Source organism: Bombus pyrosoma, linkage group LG5, assembly GCF_014825855.1.
Source record: "Bombus pyrosoma isolate SC7728 linkage group LG5, ASM1482585v1, whole genome shotgun sequence".
In the NCBI taxonomy this organism is placed as follows: Eukaryota; Metazoa; Arthropoda; class Insecta; order Hymenoptera; family Apidae; genus Bombus; species Bombus pyrosoma.
Genome location: NC_057774.1, coordinates 8,612,540 through 8,632,502, shown reverse-complemented (window position 1 = coordinate 8,632,502; position 19,963 = coordinate 8,612,540). Strand labels below are relative to the sequence as shown.

General features: G+C 38.2%; 1 protein-coding gene and 1 long non-coding RNA gene across 20 annotated transcripts in view; one reads left to right on the top strand and one right to left on the bottom strand.

The window, feature by feature from the left end:
- Window positions 1–1,383: 1,383 nt before the first annotated feature.
- LOC122567592 (TLD domain-containing protein 2) overlaps window positions 1,384–19,963 on the bottom strand; it is a 278,674-nt gene continuing 260,094 nt past the window's right edge. For all 18 annotated transcript variants that reach the window (XM_043726306.1, XM_043726308.1, XM_043726304.1 and 15 more), the window contains 3 exons: window positions 6,678–6,959; window positions 5,818–5,987; window positions 1,384–5,059 (listed from right to left, as the gene is read on the bottom strand). In XM_043726306.1, the coding sequence (XP_043582241.1) occupies window positions 4,924–5,059; window positions 5,818–5,987; window positions 6,678–6,959 (588 nt within the window). In that variant the 3' untranslated portion in view covers window positions 1,384–4,923. The remainder of the gene's footprint in view (window positions 5,060–5,817; window positions 5,988–6,677; window positions 6,960–19,963) is intronic.
- Window positions 10,832–12,505, top strand: LOC122567614. Of its 2 annotated transcripts, none has more exons than XR_006316834.1 (3): window positions 10,832–11,077; window positions 11,151–11,250; window positions 11,475–12,505. It is a non-coding gene; the product is annotated as an uncharacterized LOC122567614 (long non-coding RNA). The 2 variants fall into 2 exon arrangements; XR_006316833.1 differs by having other exon boundaries at window positions 11,151–11,366.

The following is a 19,963-nucleotide window of genomic DNA, read 5'->3' as shown; positions in this document are numbered from 1 at the left end:
GTCCTTCGTAACGAGTGTTGTTGTTTCTCTTTTTGTTTAATTCGCTAAACGTCCACTAATTAACTACGATTATAGATACATATATTTCTGCAATTATTACGGGTACGATTTCTCGTGTGAGCTTGTTATTTATTTAGTTACTTTTAGTTGCTCCTTCTTCGCTCTGGTTGCAACAGAGTTTCTCCTTGCTTTTCCTCTCTCTACTTCCGCTACGAAATGCAGCTCGTACACGAACGTAGAAAGCTAGAACGCTTAATTATTCTATGGTTAATACAGCGAGCTATCCAGCTTTCGTATTCTACGTGTTCATGAATGAGATAATATTGGATTGGCAACCAAGTGATTGAGAATTTTGTCAATACTATTTAATGACAAAATCCGCAATCACTTATTTGCCAACCCAATATATCGTAATTTTTCTTTCGAATTGTCAATTAACAATCGATTCTTTGGCGGGAGATCTTCTATTCGTATCCCTCTACTGTCAGAATTCATCGTTGTACATCTTTGTCGCTATCTCTTTCTTTCAATTTTTATTTTAGCGCGTCAAGAAATTTTTACGTAAGAAATGAATTTTAAAATTCCAAACTAGCGAGATAGAAGAGTTTTAATCTCTAGATATAAAATCTGACAGCGAAGAATATCGGTTTTAAGATCGAAACGCATACTGTGCTCAAGCTATTATTCATCTCAGTTAATAATCAGATCCTTGTATTTGTCGTAAGGGATGTATCGATTCACTTGTGTTTCGAGATAACGATTGAGTTGGCGCGCAAATACATGGCAACCGGTCGTACAAGAAAAAGAATGTCGTCGTTCGAAGATTAGAATCTCTCGACCTTACATAGGGCACGCTTAATTTATAGTTTCTTCTCAGTGAAGGCAGTAGTGTATATGTATTTCAGATCAGACGACGACACCTACAATGTGCAAACAATATTTCTGAAGATTGGTAAAGTTCGTATCGACGGAAGAGCAAGAATTCTTCCGGGCAGTTCACATTTCGTTCTCTACGACAAACTTTCTGCCGAAAGGTATCGAGAAATTCCGATAGTATTTAAAGAAACCGCCAATTTCTGACCAATTCTAGAGAACCAAGAGATGAAGTTACAAACAAATTAATTTCAACAGATGACCCTCCGATGATTTTAAAGAGTATTTGTCTGAAGAAATACTACCAAGGAAACTTAAAAGTGGTTCTTAGGTTATGTTTGACGCGCCTCATCAATTTTGCGTAAGACGAAATTATAGTAAATTATAGTAAAAAAGAGAAATTATAAAACTAAAAATACCCTCTGTAGGGTTCTCGCAAGAATTCATTCCAGTCGCCAATTACAAAAGAAAAAGAAGGAACAAAATAAACGAAAACAAACGAGAAAAATGTATATTTTCTCAGACACACATCATCTTCTTTTATTTCACGTTACAATATTACATTTATACCATGGATCTTCGGCATCTAGAGGCGAGGGTCTTGAGTCCTTCTCAAACAGAAAAGAAAGAGACAAATTTGCCACGTTCGAGCACACTTCGCTTCTCTATACCTCCCTTTCTTCCTTTTCCTCCGTGTTTGCTCTCGCGTTCTATGTAAATTCGTATTGTCCTGGCTGATGTACATATATTATACGTTATTATCAGAATTTCCATCTACAACGGCCTTTTTCCCTGCCACGAAAGAAAGTGACACACTCGAACCGAACTTTGTTTTACCGTCTTTTGTATCTTCGTTCCTTTTTAACTCGTTAGTATCACAAGAGAGTAATGCCTATAGACGCTAGAACTTTATATGTCTTAGACAACGCTATGATCGTGTACTATGTACTTGACAACTAGTCCTAACGAAGCTGATAGATAGCTACACGCAATTTGAATACACATAGTTTTTGTGCTTTCTATAGCTGCGTTTTCCCCGCCTTTTCTTTTTAGACGCGTCTCTCCCATTTTTACTACTTGATACCGTGCTCCATAAGGTTTTTTTTCCGCTTTAAGCGACGATCGTTTTCGCTCTTTATTTGGTAAAGTGCGTTTCATAACCAGTGCACGGAAATACGCTTGTTCAAATTTACAATTTTCGCTTCTCCTCCATTTCCACTCGCTTTTACAATTCTTCTAGCCCATTTTCAACGATTCAATCCAACGATCTACGTCGGTAGTGAACGTAATTTGAAACAACTATATTATAAGTTGTGTTTCTACTATAACGTCTCGTCGTGCTGTTTTTCAAGCCTTCTTTTATAAATCGAACAAGATCGCTTGCTACCGATTAACTCGAATCATTTTAATGTGACAATTCTGTTATGATATTAAATAATAAATGTTTTTAAAAATGCAGTACTCTATGGAAGATCGAAAATCGTAGAAACATCACGAGAGTCGAGGACTGTTCCTAATAAATTGAAAGGAATAGCAACCGGTACTCTCGCTATGGTACAAAATGGCGTCTCAATTTCTTCTCCTCTTTCTTTGTTTCATTATGAAACTGTTAGAGAATTCTTTTCGCAATAGAACAAACCGGAATTCGCTACCAGACGTCCCCGTTTCACACATTCTTGGACCGTCTCGAAAACAAATCAATTTACATAATTGATTATAAAAACTTACATCTGATGTTCGATCGATACCTTCTAACGCAGCGTGTTTCTATTTTACTGTTAAACAGCGCTTAATATCTAACATTCTCCTCTCGTCCTTAAACGAAAAATTCACGTTTAAAAAGCGGTAGAAACGGTGGGTTCTCTCGCGACAGTCTATCGGTCCTAATTAATTCACAGTAGTAAAGAGACCTATAAGCTCGAACAGTTTTATTTTTCTGGTCGTGTGTGTCTGTGTGTGCTTTACGATTAACATCCATTCGCTGATCTTCAGAGCCGAGCGAAAAGTTAAACGCAGTATAGAAAACTTTACAGTACGATATATTGCAAAATTCTCCCTGTTCTTCGAACGAATCATAGAGACTACTATAAATTTTCTTGACACAGTTGTTAAACCGTGCCGGCTGACTGACAATAGCGAACAATGTGTATCTTGGTTCGTTCGTCGAACGAGAAAGTTACAAACGGTGTTACCAGGGCGCGTAACGAAAAAGAGATCGATACCACGGCGAGACTCCTCTTTATTGTCTGAGTTTTGCGTGACGCTCTCATGAAGTAAACCATAAGTGTCGTTGCAACAACACGCTTTCTTTCCTTCGGCTCTGATCTGTAGATCTTACTTTTGTATAAAGTTTAAACTGAGATACTATAATGTCATGTTAACTGTGTGTGCTCTATAGCAGAGGGAGAGAAAGAGAGCGAAGCGAGGCACAGGCGTGTGTGTTCGTTGTGGTCACTCGAGACACAAGAAGCGAACGCGCTGCTCTGAACTTCTAATTCGCGTGTTTCTACAATTTCTGGTTCGCCTTCCATCGTGTCAACAATATAATCGGTATCGTGTTTTCTAATCTCTTTTACGATCTTTATCACTGTAACATTGTGGCAGTCGCATGTATCAGCGTAAGATCAGTACAAACTTATCTTCTCCTTCTTCGTTCTCATCTAAAGCTACTTTTGCTCGCAGATCCTAGGATCGTTTTACATCCAGAGTATCATCGTATCGATTCGATTCAGTGGTGTATGTTGCACGATCTTCTTCGAATCGTATGTGTGTGTTTCGTGTACATATATATATATATATTTAATTAATGTGTGTCCTTCGGGATATACATGAGACAAACTACACAGAGTGTCTTCTGCAACGTGTGTGTTTCTCTTCCTTTAGCGTGGTATCATATACTGTGTTTCTTTTTCCTTCGTTAAAATTAATTTTTTTTGTTTCCTTAACGATTTCGTAATATATATATTTACATTCATCTATCTACAATAACTACACATCAACAAATACGGTTAGTTTAGCATTCTCGTAGTATCGTGTTTGTATCGTGGTATTGTATAATCATCACCGTCATGATGATGATAATATGATCATCATATATATCCGTACCAATCGGTTCATAGTTTTCTTCCGTCTTTCTCGCATAATCGATTCTCTCCATCGTGGAGACGTATTTGTTTTCCCTTTCAATCTCGATTATCATTCACACTCTCATCTCATTCTCTCTTCTTTTACTCGCTATCGTCGATCACCGTAAAACACATCGGCGATCGCATAATCTCTCGGAACAACGCATTATTATTATCAATTAATATTATTATTATACTCGCGACTAGTTCGAAGGTAACACCACGATCATAATCATCATCATCGTTATAACAAATTCATTGTCATCGTGGTCGATCCTTCGATCCTTTACTCAAACGGCATGCGATCGCGTGAAATCAGAATTATTAACGACAGCAACGACGACTCATTCAACGAAACACATGTATGCGTGCGTGTATGTATATATATAAAAAAAATAAAATAAATACGACAACTTAAAACAAAAAGAAAAACAAACGTAGGACGATTAAAACGACAAATTTATCAGTTATAGTCATTCGCAGTTCTTGATTCAACGTCTTTGCCTTAATATATTAGGACTTGTTCTTCACATATTTTCTCATACCTCTTCATCATTGTCATCATCATCATCATTCTTTCCTGCAGCCTCCTCTTCTTCATCAACGTTTCTACCTTCCATTCATTAAAAATTACAATTCTTTCATATCTTTCTCTCTCTCTCTCTCTCTCTCTCTCTTTCACTCGAAAAATCTCCTATTGACTTTTAACAAAATACGTCTGGGGTCTCTCTGTTTAAAAATCTATCGACGGTAATCGACTTTAATCTCCTCTGGAAAAATGTCTCTTGGAAATCTTGATAATTGTCCTCCGTGCGATAATTTTTCTCTGGGGACGATCAACCTCCACGCGAGACTCTCTCGGAATTCAAGTCAAATTAGGCTGCGGCGAGGGCGAAGTCGCGGACACGGAGTACGAGGCTGTGTCCTATATGAATGCCCAACATTCCAGCGTTTTCACCACGAAATCTTCTCGCGGTGCCAGCGGCTCGTTTCCATACGTGCTACAAGATTGTGACCTGCCTTGGTATAGGTCTCCATCCAACCACAACCCAAACTTGCCACTGCAAAACAGCGAATGATATCTGTTAATTCGATGGAACTTCAGTGGAAAAGAATTAAATGATATTATAGAAACATTATGATATGAATAATATAAATAGATTGCATATAAGGAGTGCTTCTCTGATTCACTCAATTATATCAGTCTAGTTAGAAACTCGGTTGACCAACTTCACTTTTTATCAGTTTCTAATCTCAATAGGTAAATACACGATCGATGTTCAATTTTCAAGAAACAAGTTACTCATTCCCGTGTGCTCATTGTTGCAACATGTTGCAAGAAGATAGCACAAGTTATAGCAAATTCCAAGATAAATTTAAAAAGTAGGACGAACGAATACAACGGAGAGACTAAGGTAACAGGACACAACGAAGCTTTACAAACTTTATCTGTTCCCCTCCCTGAAATATTCTTTGCTAATCAAAAATCCATATCGATAACTAAATATTTGCAGCAAAAGTTGCGGGAAAGTGAAACAGAAACAGCAATCAAGACAAATGACAAATAATGAAAGTCAGCCTTGAATAACAAGGCATTAATCCATGATATGCAATCTCTCAAACCACCGTTTCATAACAGATTAATCTACCCTAGCATAAGTAACATATAATCCTCTCTAATTAATCTCTTTCCAGTGATCCCTCGCTAAAACATTTGTCTAACGGAATTAACATATTCTATCGGATCCGGTATTAACGTTTCGACCGAGTAAAAGTTCGTTCAATAAAAAATCGAAGGGACTTAGAAAATGGTACCCACTCTCCGGCACCGATGGCAAGGCTTTCGTTGTTGCCTTTGATGAAGTAGAGGTTGTCCCCGGTCCAGTGGAACGCCTGGAATCTGGGCGTGAACTTGAAGAGAAGAGATTCGCCGGTTCCATAGAAATGATCACTCACGTGCAGAGAGCACGAGGTCAACGCACCAAACACCTGTAACCACGTGGAAAGGATGATTCACAGTGCCGGCTGCGGCACTAATAACGTGCAATGAGTAATGAATCCTCTGCCTCGAGGTTCCTCGCAGCGGATTCTGCACGTGACACGGTCACGCTCTAGCCATCTTAACGCGAGTACGTGCAAGCAACGAAAGTTTCAAGCGACTGTATATAATCTGTCATTTTAGTTTTTAGACTCTGTCAACCTGTACAGTTTGGTCTTAATGTGACATTAACGACATTAACAAGATAAAGCAAATATAGCGTTTGGCTTTCTTCTTTCACCTCCGAGCGCTCAGTAAAGTGACCAAATCTTTAGTAGCATTGAATTGTATGTAATTTTAATATACTACGGAATTTTCAAACAAGCAACTGAGATTTTGAAGCGCAATTTGTCAATTCCACAATAACAGGTAGATATTGTTTCTGTTTGCGAGACAGTTTGTTATTAACTTATTGCGTGAATTACGATATTGTTAATTCCTTAATCCGGTAATATCTTATCGCGTAAAGCAATACTACACGTTGCTTGCGTATAAACACTCAAAGAATTAACGTGGTATACTGACGCAAGATACAAAATAAAATAGGATAAAAATATGGGATAAAGAGGAGCGTAATGTTATGAAGAGCAAACCAACGTAGAAACTGGGAGTGAAATTCAAAGTAAACTTCTAGAACTTACGTTGCCCTCTGTATCTTCTATTACCAAGAGGATTGGGCTCTCTATCTTGGCCATCTTCCTGTACATACTGTTTAGACTAAATCCATGTTGACTGGTACTGAAAACGAGGGTCCAGAGGTAGCCCTCCGCCCTGGCAGGCAAATGCCGGCACAGTTGTTCTCTGTGCTCGTCGCTGAGGATCTCGGTGGTGCCAACCAGATCGGGAACGATGACATCGTTGTCTATGGAGACAGCGCTGTTCGTGTACAGAGCTCGCCTGAGCTCCTCGCTCATAGACAGTACCTAGAAGATTAAATTCAAATTTTAGTAATTCGAAAGATCGATTCGGTCCAGGAAATTTGTTCTTGGGAAGCAGGATCTGCGAGATCGATCGCTGAGTTCGCCGTTTTCGAATTTAGAGTTGTGCAATTTCTTATTGGAATTTTCTAGATAAATGGGTGGACTTTGGTATAGGATCATCGTTAAGTGATCTTCGAAACGAACATGCTTTCTGAAAGGAATTTTCTTTTCGGGCGAACGTACAGTGCTTTATGGAACACGTTCGATGGAACGGGAGAAATTTTCATTCTTATTTTTATACGCGAAAGCTTCTAACGGTATGGCAATTAATGGTCACCGCGATGCTAACTGTCCTCATAGATATATTATCGAAGTTTCTTTTAGGAAATTTGAAAATTTGCGCCAAGAAGCTGCTACTATTCGCTCGAAAATGTGCGACTCTGGGACGGTGGAAGTTGGGTCAATTCTGTTGCAAGACGATATTCTATATGTACATTTTTATGCTACATTTCGCAGCTGTATTTTACAAAATAAAAGATAGATATTCGACAGTTGTGGTAAAGATGATCCAACATTTATTAAACGACGATGAAGAGGAGAATTTCTTTTTAAACGAAATTATTCGAAGAAAAAAAGAATTTGTACTAAAGTGCGGAGAATTTAATATCTCAAAGCAATTGAAACACTCGAGATTCCTAACGGTGACTTAACTCGCTATTAAGTCAACAGCCCGCCACTATATTAGCATTCGTTTGCAAGCTCTTTATTGCACTTACGAAACAGATGAGAGATCACAAGAGCAAAGACCTTGCCGCAAGACATAAAGTAGTTCGCGATTAATTAGACTTTGACCCTCTAAGGTCGAAATCTTTCACAGTTTGTTTGTTTCTAGGTAAACAGGTTTGTTTCTATTGTTGTTATTACTATTAATAGAATCACCTTTTATCTCATAGTTTTATTAAAAAAAAAAACATATATATATACATATATATATGTAACATGCTAAAATTTTCCGGCAGTTTTACTGGAAACGAATACATTTATCATTTGATAAATTAATAATTTACAAAATTCTGTATAAAGCAAAATCCAGAGCGAAAGGGTTAACGACATACTCAGCGATCCGGAAAGGATTGAAAAATGTGATATACCGAAAGAAAGAACATTGCTGTGGTGGTTACAACTAAGGGAACAGGTGTCATATCGTGTGAACATTGGTCATCTAAACCTAAATTCTAAGTCTAGTACATCTAGAAAACATATAATCACTACGCATTCACAAGTGTGACATGTTGTAACTGTTGTTTCGCAATGTTGATAGAGTCGTCGTGTTCCTTGGCTGGGTAAAGAGTACGAAGATAGTTGTGTATAGAGTTATGAATATTTATACGGAGAGGGGTTTCTGCTTATCTTTCGTAGATCTGGCGTATTAAAACGACCAGATCCCTAACCGTGCTCGTCTCATCGCAAAGCCTTGACCTTTCTTCACAGAATAATCAACAAAAGATTATGCAACCATCTTCTTCGTTAATATCGCCGATGGGAGTAAATGAGAACGGATTCAGGCGAAAAATTGCAGTTTTTTCTGGTTTGTTTGATTAGAGAGTGGAAGACAGCGCGAAACACCGCATGTTTATACAGATAATCGGCTAAAAACTGTCGCGAGAATGAATTTATACTTTTAGGAACGAATTGACCGAACATCGATGGCACAGCATACTATATTTTCTAGTTTGTTTTTGTTTCATACAAACTGGCAATTTCTTCGTATGGAAAAATTCTGATTGTTTAACAACGGCAGGCTCGAATTTCTTTCAGGCGGAATTTATGGTAAAAAATATTACGTTCTCGCAATTGTTTAAAGCGCTCGTTTTTGAAGTTTGAACTAGACATAGAAAAAATTCATCGGACTTTTAAAAGGCTTTTAACAATTACAGACAGCTCCTTTTTTTATGCCTTAGAAACTGATAGCTGAAGAAGAATCATTGCTATTTTAAACACAACTAAAAAAAAAAATGACAGTTGATAGAGGAGATAACAATTTTTTACTGATTTGTTCATGGAACAATAATACCTGGCTGCTCCTTCTAATGCTAAAAGTGCAATCGAACGTGACAAATTTGCAAAGTTGTTAACAGAAGAAAAAAGAAGACTCGATTACGATGTGTCACGTGTTATTATCGTTCTGTTCGTTAATCCAGATGCGTACGCGTTGAATCACATTTGCGCACCTGCCTTGGACGATAACAATTTCGCGCAATCGTCTCGCAGGATTACACCAGCGCTGTTGCTCTGTCAGATCTTTGCATCTCATCCATTGATATTATGGAATTTACATAACTCATTTGTGAACGAACTGGACCCTGCAGTCGATGGGTAGATTAACGGGGATTTTCCTATCGGGATACCTTGTAGAATTTCTACGTGACAATATAACAAAGTAATTTTCTTGTCTGAGATTATTTTTCAGCGAACATTTTTACGTTTTTCTTTTTTGGGGAAGAATATAGAAGACTGGAGTTGTACGAAGTTTATAAGGAGGAAAAGATATCTTGAAAACATGCATAGATTAGAATAATTCAAGGATATAAGGATTTAAGAATTCAATGATTCAAACAGAGTTCGAGAACTCAAGAATTTGAAAATTCAATAATCCGAAGGTTCATCAAATAATTCACGTATTTAATGGTTCAAAGATTCAAGCATTCTAGCATTCAAGAATTCGAGGCTTCAAAGGTTCAAGAATTCGAGGGTTCGAAGGTTGAAGAATTCGAGGGTTTAAAGGTTGAAGAATTCGAGGGTTCAAAGGGTCAAGAATTCGGGGACTCAAAGTTTCAAGGATTGAAATATTCAAGAATTGGAATGGTTGAATGGTTCAAGAATTGGAAGATTCGAGAATTCAATGGTTTAACGATAAAGCATTGAAAGGTTATTCAAGTGGAAATATTCGTAAAGTATTTCCCTATAACGACAATCATATCCCCTGAAATTTGTACACTTTCCGTCACTTAATCATTTGATTCACTTGTAGAATCAAAGATTACATATTTAGATAGTGATTAAATTATATATGTAGATACTCGGATGAAAATTTATCCCTCGACCATATATGAAAGCAATTTCGATAAACGCGTACCGATTTGACACGGCAATTTTGTAAAGCGATAAGATGACGGTAAATGTGCTTGTAACATACATTAGTGAAAATAACATAACGTCTGATTAGCCAAAGGTTACTACGCAATAACATGCGATAAAAAAGATGCGACCGTTCCTACGTCAATTTAGCATTCGTAGAATTTCATCTTGTTTATCGCAATAAGCTTAATTGTAATTAATTCTGAAACCGATTTTACAGTGTTATTTTATTATGTGATTGCGTGTGCGACGTGCAGAAAAAAAAAACGTCGTAGAAAAACGTATTACCGGTGACTTGAATTTACGTGTAATGATGTGGTGTGTATTACGTTTTAGTGAATAAAAAGCAAAAGTTCGTATTAATTTACGTATCAACAGAGTTCATGTCGATTTGTGTAATATACGTGCGTAATTAGTACGATACTAAAGGTGGTATTACGATCTTAGCAGCAAATACACGAAGTTCCTCCAATTACTCGGATTATTATTTCCATTTCGCTTCGCGTTACTCTTTGATATATCATTAATAAATATTTGTAATTCTCTAACGTAATTCCATAATGATTGTTAACAACGTGTATATTAGATGATATACTCTCGCGTAATGTAATAAACAATTGATCGATGATTCAGTTCATATCGATTACACGAAGGAGAAAAACGATACGCATAGGATATCGAGTAGTTTAATCGCAATCCTTTCACCAGAGGAAACATAACGGGCCACTTTCCGCCAGGTACCAAACAAGACGCGGTTCACCCTGTTTTTAACGCGATACGCATCAATTGAGCCGAGGCCGTGGCAATTAACGCGCTTCTCGTCGCCTATCAAGGAGCCAACCTCGAGAAAAACGCACTTGAACCAATTTACGACGTGGGAAAACGCGACAGGGTGCATTTCCCATCGATTCGATCGACAAATTCTAAAGCGTCGTCAAGGGATAATAATTTAATTAACAGCATTGGTAGCAACCGATGGTTTTGTAAATTCACTTCCAATTTCTTTCTTATACGACTAAATTATCGTAAATTAATTTATTTACTTTGGTTTTTCAGACGAGCGAAAGCAATCTGTCTGCGAGGATCAGCTCTTTCTTTCTTTCCTTCGAAATAAATAGCAGATAAACCAAAACACAGAGCAAAAATGGACGAAAGAGTAAATTTATTCCTTGCTTCTTACTTTATTTACATCTATCTGTTTACTTGTAACAGAAGTAGTACGAAAGTAATACGACTCAAGTAGAATTATTCTTTCAGTATATACTTGAAACTGTACGTAGAGATTTATTTGACAACGTGGTTTTCTAGACAGTCTACTTCCTTCTATTTATTTTATAAGTATACGACTATTATTGATACAAGTATATGGCTATTTTTCAGAGCAATTATTTCTTCAGTACGTTTTTCGAAACGGCAAATACAGTAAATTGAGATAAGGACGTTAACAGGAAGATTTCTTATATTCGTCTAATATCCCGAGACGAGTCAATAAAGGAAGCGAGCGAGGAATGATGACACTGAAATATTGAAGTGCAAGAAGAAATTTCTAAACGCAAAATAAGATGAACTAGCGATGCGAATATCGAATACAGTCGACAGGGAAGAGAGAACGGTGTTACTTGTTCGTTTTCTCTGTCATAGAATAAAAAATATGATCAAGGACAACGAAGCGCTTCGAACGTATTGTGCCGCGTGCGACAAACGCGTCCTCTGGCGTCGCGCATACTTCTGTTTTGTCAGAAAAGCTTCCTTGACCCGTGACATCAACTTTTATCTTCGCGCACGTGGAAAAAATCATCGACGTTTAATTGCGAGAAGGACGGCAGAAGAAAAACGGACGAGAAGAAAAAATATCGAAGCTTTCGTTGGTAATAAGAAGAAAAGGATTACGGTCCAATTAAAACACGATCTTTCCTCGTAAACAAGCAACTTCATGCTTCACCGTTCGTAGATAAAACAGTCGCGTATATTGAATTATCGATACAACATACTCAATCATTTTTCTCGATAATAGTTCGCCTGTTATTGACACTGGTCACATGTTTTGCCAACTTGTTGTTTGAACTGTTGACTCATCGATATTTTTTTTTCTTTGTTATCACGAATTTATCGATTTCGATAGCCTTGGAATTAATTAGACTTTACTTTTTAGTTGGCGTAGCGTCGTCGTTAACGATAGATAATTGACAAAACGGCACGCGAATGGGTCGAGGCCTCTCCGCAAAAACCAGTTGGTCTGGAAACGAGTTCGTGAGAATCGGAGAACAGTTATGCACGACCGATCTGAGGAAAAATCGTGAAACGTCAACACCACTCGCTATGCGTTCAACAGGCACCATTATAGTATCGCGTTTCAGGAAAAGATTCTTCTGGATTAAAAATAGATGTAATAAAAATTAATGGAAAACGCACGTCTCGATTTTATGAGTAACAGAGGATTTTCTCGGAACGTTAAAAGTCTCTTTATTGAAACGAGACTAATATCAATAATATTTATATATATATATATATATATATATAACATGTTATTATGTTATATATATATATATGTAGTATCGTAAACTATTACGATTAGTTTATTAATAATAAATGGATTAAACAGATGTTAATTAAACAGAAAACAATGGTTATTTAAGATGAACCAATCGCAACAACGTATTATAATTAAAACAACTAGATAATTAACAATTCTCGTCAACGCAACTTCAACTCTCTCTCTCTTAACAACGCTAACAACACTATCTTGACAACACAATTCGCACTCTCTGACTTCTCGACTTATACTGCTGTTAATTCGTTTATTGCCCCCTAGCAACCCCTTTTGTCCTTTGTCTTAGCCTCACTACGCACATGCTCACCAACCGTTTGTTTATAATTCACACCTCAGCAACCGCTTGTTTACAATCCGCGCGACACCCCTCAGGTCCCTCGTTCGCGATACTACATGTATACGTGAAATATTATAAAACAACTGCGAGTGGTATAATTGAGTCATTCGGAAGCCACATGATCTGCATAAATTGAAAAGTACAGGGAAGTGGACTAAACTGCGGATTTCTATGCATTTGCAGAAAAATTCAAAAGCGCAAAATTGCACAAAATGTACGTAATACGAGAAAGTATATAAAACATGCAAAATACATTTCTTTTTGTAATATTCCATAGGCGAAACAATCTCTAAAATTATATTTTCGAAAACGCGTATTCGCACAAAAGTTCGCTACCCAGTTATGGCATTGTGTCGTTACCTTAGAATTTTTGTTATTAAAATTTGCGACATCCTTCTCGGGATGAATCAAGTCATTTGTTTCCTAAGTGAACGTTAATCTCGTTTATCGCCTGTATCATATGTAATGAAATTATATTATTATATATAAAAAAAAAAAAAAAAAAACAGAGCGAACAGAAGGTGGAATCGATCGGTTTCGCTCGCGAAAAACTCGATCAGAAGTCTCTGATCTACAAGCTGTAAATGTACTGCGATGTTCAAATACAAAGTTCGACTAATAATTATTATCCTTCGTTGCTCGATCTCGTGTTATCTCGATTTGAAATGCAGATCCTCTTAGCATATATCGAGATACGATCGCTGGAGTGGACTAATCGATGGCATAACAAGATTTTTTACATTGTGGGAGACGAACACCGTTACGTTCATCTCGCTATGCGTCACCTCGACACACGATAACCGAGGTCATGGCAGCAATCGAGATGCAAGCCGAAAAAATATTTAAGATGACGCGTGTTCACGCGTACGTAAGGTCGATCGGAGTTGATGTTATGTCTACGAGATTGATATTTATTTTATATATATATTATATCTATTTTAGAGATCGAGTAACGTTTCGGTTAATCTGCGAAATCACGCGAATCATCTATGAAATTTTTCAAAATAAAAAATTCTTCGATATTTGGGCGTGTGTATCGCGCGTTATATAATGTTGCCAGGCCGACTTCCACTTTGCATCGACTCGACGAGTTCGAGAGAGGATAGAAGTTGTCTATAATGTAAATTTCGGTGCAACAAGTAGATTGTCGAGTTTTTACGATTCGCGGGAAGAAGCGAGTGAGCATTTCGATAGTCGGTTCTTAGGAATTTGCAAACAGTTTCTTTCCCTTTGCATGTTTGTAGCGTATACGTGCGCAAATAACAAGGAATACATTTTAGAAATTGGACATTATCTGATTACGCTATTTCGTGTGAAACGATCGAACCGCGCGCCAACGTTATGAGTTAGTAAAGTGTTGTGCAAGTTACGGTCGTTTGGCAAAACAACGTTCAAAGGCCAAGAAATTTAGAAGTTCTTTTCTTTCTACGACAAGCGTTCGAATACTTTCCAGGACCAATGTTATTCTCCTGCATCTTCGCTTTCACGCCACAGACCTATATATTCTGCGGCATTTAAAAACCCATAAAAGACATTGTACTGTATTTTTAACCCCAGAGTGGCGCGCCACGAGAGTGACTTGGTGGTTTCTGACGCAGAAGGACGCCACGATCTCGATTTAGGATCTCTCCCCTCGTGAATTTTTCCAGATGTACACGCGACCTCGGGATTTCACACGACGAACGATGCACGAGACATCGATCGTACGCCTTTTTCTCGTTTTGCTTCTTCATCGGGCGTATAATGGGCGCCGTTTCGCCCACGTACTTTCAACGAGGACAAGTCGGTTTCTCTCGATGAATTTCCCATCTTCGTTTTATGTAAGTCGTCGGTCTATCGATCGTCGTCGTTGACGCGTGACTTTTCTGCTCGTGTACAAATCTTGCATTAAAACGACAGACCAGTACAACGCGTGTCACGGTGTAACATTGCGCTAGCACGCGATAATTTATGCGCGAGTAGACACGTTTCGCGTACTCCTTCGTTAGATTATATATCGATTTTTGCATATTCTTTCTCATTAATAACTTACGAAACAAAAGTTTTCGAGATATTATCGATTGGCGAAGTCTTAGGACAATCTTTGCCACATTCCACCCGAACAGGGAATTTTGTACAATTTTTTACGCATAGTGCAGAATTTATTATCTCACCGACAGCATCCTCGAGGAATGTTGGAACACGTACTTCAGAATCGGGCAGGGATTGACGATCATGATGTTATCGACGCTCAACTTCCAACCACAATCGAATTATTTCTTCTTCGAATTACTCTGATTTTCTATTATCATAATCTCGCGCTACGTTTCTGCTTCGACAATCGCAACGACACGGAGGTTCTTTAAAAATATGCTTCCTTCGATGAATTCACCGATCGATCATCAATCAGGCAACTAAGTAATCACGGACGTCTGAGTAAATGAACTCGTGACGCGACAAAATCCTTCTCCTCACTGCTTCACAGCACTTTAACGTCTAAACCGATCACCTTGTAAGATCCCCTAAGACGAAAAGTCCAAGTAATCATCGATCGAGGAATCATTTTCCAGCATCGTTTACCAATCGATTCTCGGCAATTTATAAATTCACGCACGCACCGTTCGCGTTAAACGATTTAAATTGACAAGATTTACAAAGCTTTGCGAACGTTCCCTCTGCGGCTATTCTCGGATCTGGAAAATCTGCAAACTTCGCGATTCTAAGTCTCCGAAGTTTCGCGGATTTTCATATTTTTCTACTTGTTCGATATTCTCGTTGGAAGAAAATTGCTTGCAAGGTCTGCACGACGTCGAAAAGATGGAGAATCCGACCGATCCGATGATTCGTTCGATACTGAGCCTGAAAATGGACATTCGAACGAGTCTCTCTCTTCAAATGACCATCGAGCTTGGTAAAAAATCTTTCGACGACCGGCTTACTTCGTCTTTCCTCTCCTTTAATGTCAAGTACAAGCGCGAATCCTGCCGGGTGTATCTCTCGAGGGACTCGCGGCGTCCTCGACGGTATTATTCCTGATCGTCCTTCGCTGCGACGCTGACAATGATGAGGTTTTGCTCATAAATCGACCGATTTTTCCGCCTGTCGTTTTCGAAGGTTCCGTTATCGTCTTTTCTCTTTTTCTTTTCTTTTCTTCGCCTTTCCTTCTTCTTCTTCGTTCGTCCTATTGTGATAAGTCTCGGTCTTTTGTTTTTAACGCGAGGAAACTGTCAAAACTGTCATTCTCCGTCAGAATAATTATTCATCTCACAGAGCCAATTTTTATCGCTATAATTCCGCCAGCAAAAAATTAATCTTCCTTTGCACCGACTCGAAAAGAAAGAACGGTTTACAAAAGATCGTTTAACTGTTCTTATTCAGGGCAAATTACGCTCCATACGCAAAGTGTCGACTGGAGAGAATCGAGAGAAAGAGAGAGAAAGAGAGAGAGAGAGAGAGCACAATCAGTTACGCTAGCTCGAATTCCAACAAAGATAATTAAACCACGAATTTTCCTCGTTTGATTCTACGATATACCTTGGCTAGAACGCGTCGAGAATACGCGTCATCGTCATTCGTTTTGATAGAAGGAAACAAAACGTGAATTCGTGAAGCAAGGAATATGGATTGAGCAAAAAATCAGAATGTAAATGTAAATTGTAACGATCTAAGATGTAAATGAAAACGAAGGCTCATCATTCAGCGTGGTTTAACGAACGATTGTAAATACCAAGAGATCTAGACACGCGTTAGATTTCTTGCTCGATCGAGTGTTTTTATAGATTTCTTCGCGCGTTCTAACGGCTACTATCATCTGAATTAATGACATAATTGCGACTGCTATTATAATAGTTTAGATTTTTCTTCCTTCGTTACCAACAAATACGAACACGGTTAATTGAAATCTGAATACCACGAGATTGTACCAGTCGATAGACGTCTCCGATGATTGTAAAAAGGAAACTAGAGAGAAGCAGAGAAAAAGAGATAGAGAGAGAGACAGTTTTGACGCATGTACTCGCCGAGTACAAAATTACTGTACTCTTCGATCAAAACGTTTTATCCATCATTTTCGAGGCAGTAAGTTTTAATTTAGTTCTCTATTGAATCATTTTCTACAATCTAATTTGTAGAAAGAGTGTCGCGCCGTGTACATTCTCGGAACTTTTCATGGAAATATCGAGCAGAATATGTTGGACAATTAAACATTTTCACGATCGTTTTAGAGAAATCTGGATGTGATAGAGCCAACTGCGAGAAATTGTAATAATCAGAGAAGTGTGGCAGTGACTAAATTTACAACGACAGGCGCATTGTAATCAAAGTTGACCAATTAGGTCGACTTCCTCTTATAAACGAGACGAACGCGTTCGTACGCGAAATTATGCAATTTAACAATAAAGTACGATCTTGTTTGCGCGTGTACGTGGTCGAAATACGTACGAAATAAGTACGATCCTCTGTTCGCAGCGTCGCTACAATCAGCTTAATTTCTGTCATTTACGAGACTGTTTCTAGAAAAGTAGAAGCATTTCTTCTTTCTAAGCAGATCTGAACATGTATGTTAGGTTCATCAAGGAATCTTTTTATCCTCGCGACAAAGACTAAAAAATCCACAGATATTTTATTCCTTGACACGTTGAGTGCCACATGGCTCTCGTACGCTTCACGTCTCGCTCAAGTCGTTGATATTTCCAGTGCATAGGGAACAAGCGTTGAGCAAGCTGAATATTAATTCGCAAATAACTGTAGCAGTCCAAGATTAAAATAGTTTCCACAAAACGCACTGCATCATGATGCACGCCTCTTCCTTAATTTACGACCTCCGTGCCATACGTACAAGGAACGTAACACAAGTTTCTATTTCATTTGAAAAACGATGATGCAATTTCGCTCGTATCCTTGCGCTCGAGAGATTGCAGAATTTACGACTACTTTGCCTTATTGCGAAAACATAATATATTCGTTAGGTCAACAAACCTTCTCTACTTCGATCATTTCCTACAATTTTGTTGCTCGTTCTATTAAAATGTCCAAAGCCTGCGTTCATTTCCTCGTACTTTGGAAACCGTTAGAGAAAGAGATCAGAAAACACGTTAGACAATGTTGGCGAGAAACGTATTAATACGTTTTGTGCTAATCGAGCGTTGTTCCTAGTTGGTCTCTGTCGTAAAATTCGGCGACTTAATGTAAGTCGAACTGTTATTTCAGTCAAAAATAACCCGACGAATTATTCGACGTTTCGTCAAGCAACGCCTACAATATCTCCAAGATGTATGGACGAGCAGAAAACAACAAAAATACATGACAGGAAAAGCTGCGTAGTACGTTGGCACGCGAAGCCAAGGTAAACTTCCTCGCCGTGTTCCGCTACGATTATTATAGAAATAGTTGGGTGTTTAGCGTAGAAATTATGGGAATAATAAACGGACTGGAAGAAACGAAAAGTCGATTATGTGCGTTGATTTGGTTGGTCTCGGTGCGAAGATCTCCATTTTCACCGTTTTCTCAATGAAACATATATCCTTCTGAATACATAAAGCTTAGATGTAGTTTGAAGTATAATCTTTCCACGAAGAAAGTGTTTCTTGAGGAAAGTTCGTTAGAATCGATCGATTCTTTCAGCATCTCCCTTTATCTTTGATACACTACAACTTCTTCAAAAATCGGCCAATAGGATCTTTCTTCGTCTTGAAAACGCTGTAACTTTTGTTGAAATCGATCGATTACGACGAATTTCTGCCAAAAGAATTTGTTTTCCGTAAATAAGAAGATTTCGGAAAATGTTCATCGTAATAAGCCAATTTTTGTAGAAGCAAAGAAACTGTAATTTCTTTTCAACAACCGACGAACAACAAGCATCCTTGCAATTTTCCCTTTTCTCTCTACGAGGACACCTCGAGGAACGAGATGAATCGCGAATTTTCTTCTTCTAGCCGCTCTTTCGTTTTATTTTAAACACGCACACACGCGTAAGAGAGCGTTCGCGTATTGAAACGCGTGCCAGATGAACGTCGAAAGTATCGTTAAAACGGAAAAACGTCGTTATCTATCCGCTTCGACGTGTTTAATGCTTCAACATTTTGGCGTATTTACCGCGTTCGACGCCGCTATTGATCGGCCTGTTTTTTCTCTCCCAAGGTAGGTTGATCTTCACTGGACGAGTTCGAATTCTCGTTTGAAGCTGTAGCGATATACGACAAAGAGAATTTTTAGCACTTGATTTGTAGCTATTAACGGAACGTTGTTTAAGTTGCTGGTTCACGGATTCTTGGAAGATTCGAGATTTTGAAAAGCGTGGGTTACTTGTATTTACCTGAGCCCCGATGGTACTGATTAAATGGGATACTTGCGCTTCTGTTATTCCTTTGGACCATTTCGATCGTCTGATACGTCAGAGAGATTGCACGAAGTTGTCTGACGGGAGAATTAACGAGCACTGAGGAAAACTTGGAAGGACCTTGGTTAATGAGCTACGTATTAAATGGGCGAGAGAGATCTTCCACGGAAATTAATTTAAACGATGTTCGATAGAAATATTTGCATTTACGAATACACGACGAAACGTATCATAATAAGAGTCCAGTAAGCGCAAAAACGTATAATATGTGAAGAAAAAATATATGTAAAATTTACTGAAAAATAATTTATAGAAAGAAAAAGAATTCTCAAATTCTCCTTCAAAAATCTACATGTTCATTGTAAAAGTAGACAAAATATATAGTTAATTAATGTCTGCCTACCGACTACAAAATGAGATTGCTTTATAAGAAAGAAAAGAAAAGTGGGGGAGATAAATGTGCTAAAGTAATTAGCGAGGGAAAGTGAGAGAACTGCGAGAGATGTTCGAAAACAACCCCCTGCCAGCCTAGACAATTTATTCTCTTATAGGACCACCCTGCAATTGGGCACCCCAAAATGGGCGAGGTCCAGCTTTCTCCTTTCTTTCAACTCTCGAACGAGCTCCACCCTTCGTTCTGGGCTATCCTTCATGAAGCGACTAGT